General features: G+C 36.7%; 1 protein-coding gene across 1 annotated transcript; it reads right to left on the bottom strand.

Moving 5' to 3' along the window:
• Positions 1–917: 917 nt before the first annotated feature.
• LOC107062882 (probable LRR receptor-like serine/threonine-protein kinase At1g34110) lies at positions 918–3,315 on the bottom strand. The gene is made up of 3 exons (XM_015314067.1): positions 2,421–3,315; positions 2,042–2,353; positions 918–1,639 (listed from the first exon to the last, which is right to left on the bottom strand). Exons 1-3 carry the CDS (start codon positions 3,313–3,315, stop codon positions 918–920), a joined length of 1,929 nt encoding a protein of 642 aa, XP_015169553.1.
• Positions 3,316–3,517: the final 202 nt, after the last annotated feature.

Raw genomic sequence — 3,517 nt, 5'->3', positions numbered from 1 at the left:
ACTCAATATCAATCAATATACATGGAGAAAACCACATGCTAGTGAAGTTTGTTGAGCAAGTGGCAGAGAGTGAGTAGTGCGCGACCTTTATCATACCCCACGCCTATTTTAACAATCTTGTCAACAAAACCTTTATGAAAATTGGTTATCACGTATTGTGCTCTTTCGTTAGCTAGTGGTGTTGTGAATCAAAATTCTTTGAGAAAATTTTCTCTATCTTATGTAGAATTAGACAAAAACATGTTTGAGACTCTACTCAATAGTTGTCTCTTGATTGACACTTTGATCTTTGAGCATTGTATTGGCTTGGAAACGGTGTATCTTTGAAAGATCAAGTCAGTTTACCTTAAGGTCTTGAAGATTCGGGATAGTGAGGGCATATGAGAGATTGATGCTCCAAATTTGGTGTCATTTGAGTACGCGGGGAAGCAAATTCCTGAATTTAGAATAGCAAGACAGCTGGAGCACTAAAAAATCTCTCTTTACCGTTTAGACAATATAAATGCTGAGTGGTTTTGTAAGTTGAGGAAGTTTCTATCAAAGTCGACGGCGGCCTCTTGGTCTCAAGTTTCAATTCGTTTTGAAGAATGCACTGAGATTAAAATGGAACATCTGCAACAACACTACAGAGTTGGTGCTACCATCCAGGTGGATGTTTTAGAAGTCAACGTTCTATTTTAGTATATGGAATGCTCTTCGTTTGTGGATGTTTTCAGGGGCGGATCTACGTTATGGCAAGGGGTGTCACGTGACACGGATTTGTGGAATTTTTTTATTAAATTCGTATATATAATCTAAAGGCAAAAACAAATAAATGAATAATATCATTAAAGTGACATTGTTTGTCATAATTGATGCCGCAGCTTAGATGGTCTAATGCCTCTGTGGCCTGTTCAAGTTCATAATATGAAATTCTTTCATGCCCTTTTACGAGAGACATCTTTTTGACTTGCACTCTTCTTTGTGTTTCTCAATCTAAACACCACAAATCCAACAGCCAACGTGAAGAGTGATCCAATCCCTAATAGAATATATAAACCTGTAAGCACTCTTTTTCTTCTCGACTTATTTGTAGATTTGATTAGGCATGGTTTTACGTTAAATCGGGAGTCACCACAAAGTGCATCATTGGACAAGAAAGATTGACTTGTGACATTTGCAAAAGGACCACCAATGGGAATTTCTCCACTGAGTTCATTGAAAGAGATATTTAGGTATTTGAGATACACAAGAGCTTCTAATGACTTTGGAATTTCACCACTATGATTGTTAAAGCACAGATCCAAGAATTCTAGTGCCAACATTTTGCTAAATAAATCTGGAATAGGCCCGTCTAATCTATTATGTGCTAGAGAAAGATTAATCAATTGAGCTAGACCCCCTAAAGTGCTAGGAATTTTATCAGAAAAATCATTTTTTGACAAATCAATGAGTGTTGCAGACTTAAAGTTTCCGAATTCCAGAGAAATATGGCCACTTAATAAATTGGATGAAACATTGAATTCTATTAGATCTTGAAGGCTCCCCAAGTTTGCAGGTAATGAATTCAGCCTGTTGAAAGCTAGATTAAGATACCTCAAACTCGTAACATTCCCTAAGCATGAGGGCACTGAACCAGAAAAATGATTTTCTGACAAGTCTAATGCACCAAGATTCATTAAACTGCATAAAACATTTGGTATGGTTCCTTCTATCTTGTTGCTTTGTAGGTAAAATTCTTGGAGGTTCAACATGTCTTGGACAGTATTTGGAATATGTCCGGTCAACTCATTGTTATACAGATCAATTCTTGTCACTCCAGTAAGATTACCAATTTCTCAGGGAATGACACCCTTCAATTTACAACTATTTCCTCCAAAATTTTGCAACGAGTTTGAGAAATTACCAACAGACGCTGATAAAGCCCCATCCAATGCATTCTCATTAAATCGGAGTGCTCTTAGTTTCCTACAGTTTGTTAATGATGTAAGGAAGCTCAATGATGAATCGCTGATAAAATTATTGTCCTCCAAGTTCAGAATCTCTAGGTATTATAAGTTACCAAGTGATTTAGGAATTGGACCTGTGAAACTGTTTACTGCAAGATCAAGTTTTCTGAGTTTTGATGAATTTGCGATTGAATCAGAGATAAAACCACTCAGATTATTTCCTCCACAAAAGAATTCTTCTAGGTTGGGCATTCCACGACCTAAATCTGAAGGTAGAGTACCTGAAAGATTGTTTAGTTCAAATTCTATGATCTGCAGTGCTGAAATGTTGAAAATGCTTGCAGGGATAGAACCAGTAAACTCATTGAAGGGTAATCCCAGCCACTGTAGTTTCTTAAGATTACCTAGCTCCATAGGTATCTCTCCTGTAAATTCGGGGAAATATATCAGTTACCAGTTTGGTGGGTGAGAGAAAAGGAAATATCATACTACCTTCCAAATGCAGAGATTCAATTACTAATGTTGTAAGAGCTGTTAAGTTGGATAGCTCTCTTGGTACAGTTCCAATAAACTCATTGTAAGACAATGACAAGATCTGAAGCTTTCTGCAATTTTCTATGTCTGGTGGAATAATGCCACCTAGGTAGTTTTTTGAGAGGTAAAGCCCTTTCAAATTTGGAAGATGATCACATATAGTTGTTGGAAGCTTACCAGTAAGATTGTTTTCACTAAGAGCAATGTTATGCAGCGTTGTAATGTTGAAGATTGATGTTGGTATAGAGCCAGTAAGTTTATTAAATTCCAGGTCTAGTGTAGTCAGGTAATGAAGATCACCGATTTCTCGAGGGATCTCTCCTTTGAGAAAATTATTCTGCAACCTCAACTCTTGTAGCTTTGTTAGATTGGAAAGGGAAGTTGGAATTCTCCCTGAAAATTGGTTGCTCGATAGGTACAGAAAGCATAGGTTTGGTAACAAACTTAAAAATGATGCAATGGCTCCGGTGAAGTTATTGCTTTTGACATTAATCAATTCCAACCTCTGCAAATGAGCCAACTCTTGTGGCAAATCTCCATGAAAAGTGTTGTTACTGATGTCAAGGGAAGAAAGAAATGAGAGGTTTCCAAGGTGTGGAGGAATGGTACCATGAAGTTGCATGCTAGAAATGTCTAAAGCAGTGACTCGATGGTGCCGGGAGCTGCAAGTGATTCCAATCCAGCTGCAAACTGGGCTGGAAGAAGACCAGTTGCTTGCTAAGATATTGTTAGGATGAAAAGAAATGTGTGATTTCAGAGAAAGAAGAGCAGCTTCATCAGTACTAATATTAGCAAGTGAAGTATTAAACAGAATGAAAATTGCAACAAAGAGAACATTGCAATTTATGTCCATAACTATGACAAGCAGATTTTTTTTACAAGAAATGACATAGTATAAGCTTTATTTTATAATATCAATTTCTTGTCAATATTTGAGTAACACGAGTTGTATTGTGAGAGGGAAAGTTGTTAAATGTGAAAAAAATTCTGCATGTCTGACCCTACAAGTTGTTTAATTTACATAATTTTCGTTGGCTTTTTTGATAATATTAAAT

This window comes from Solanum tuberosum, unplaced genomic scaffold, assembly GCF_000226075.1.
Source record: "Solanum tuberosum cultivar DM 1-3 516 R44 unplaced genomic scaffold, SolTub_3.0 scf00266, whole genome shotgun sequence".
NCBI classification, from domain to species: domain Eukaryota; kingdom Viridiplantae; phylum Streptophyta; class Magnoliopsida; order Solanales; family Solanaceae; genus Solanum; species Solanum tuberosum.
Note: the sequence above shows the minus strand (reverse complement) of the source record. Positions and strands in the feature narration are given on the sequence as shown.

Bases quoted from the DNA above. Each gene is read 5' to 3' on its own strand.
- LOC107062882 (XM_015314067.1), bottom strand. From the start codon at position 3,315: ATGGACATAAATTGCAATGTTCTCTTTGTTGCAATTTTCATTCTGTTT. The intron at 2,354-2,420 runs GTAGTATGATAT...CCGAATTTACAG, and splicing joins TGAATCTCTGCATTTGGAAG to GAGAGATACCTATGGAGCTA. The intron at 1,640-2,041 runs GTAACTTATAAT...TTGGTGCATTAG, and splicing joins TCCAATTCCTAAATCACTTG to ACTTGTCAGAAAATCATTTT.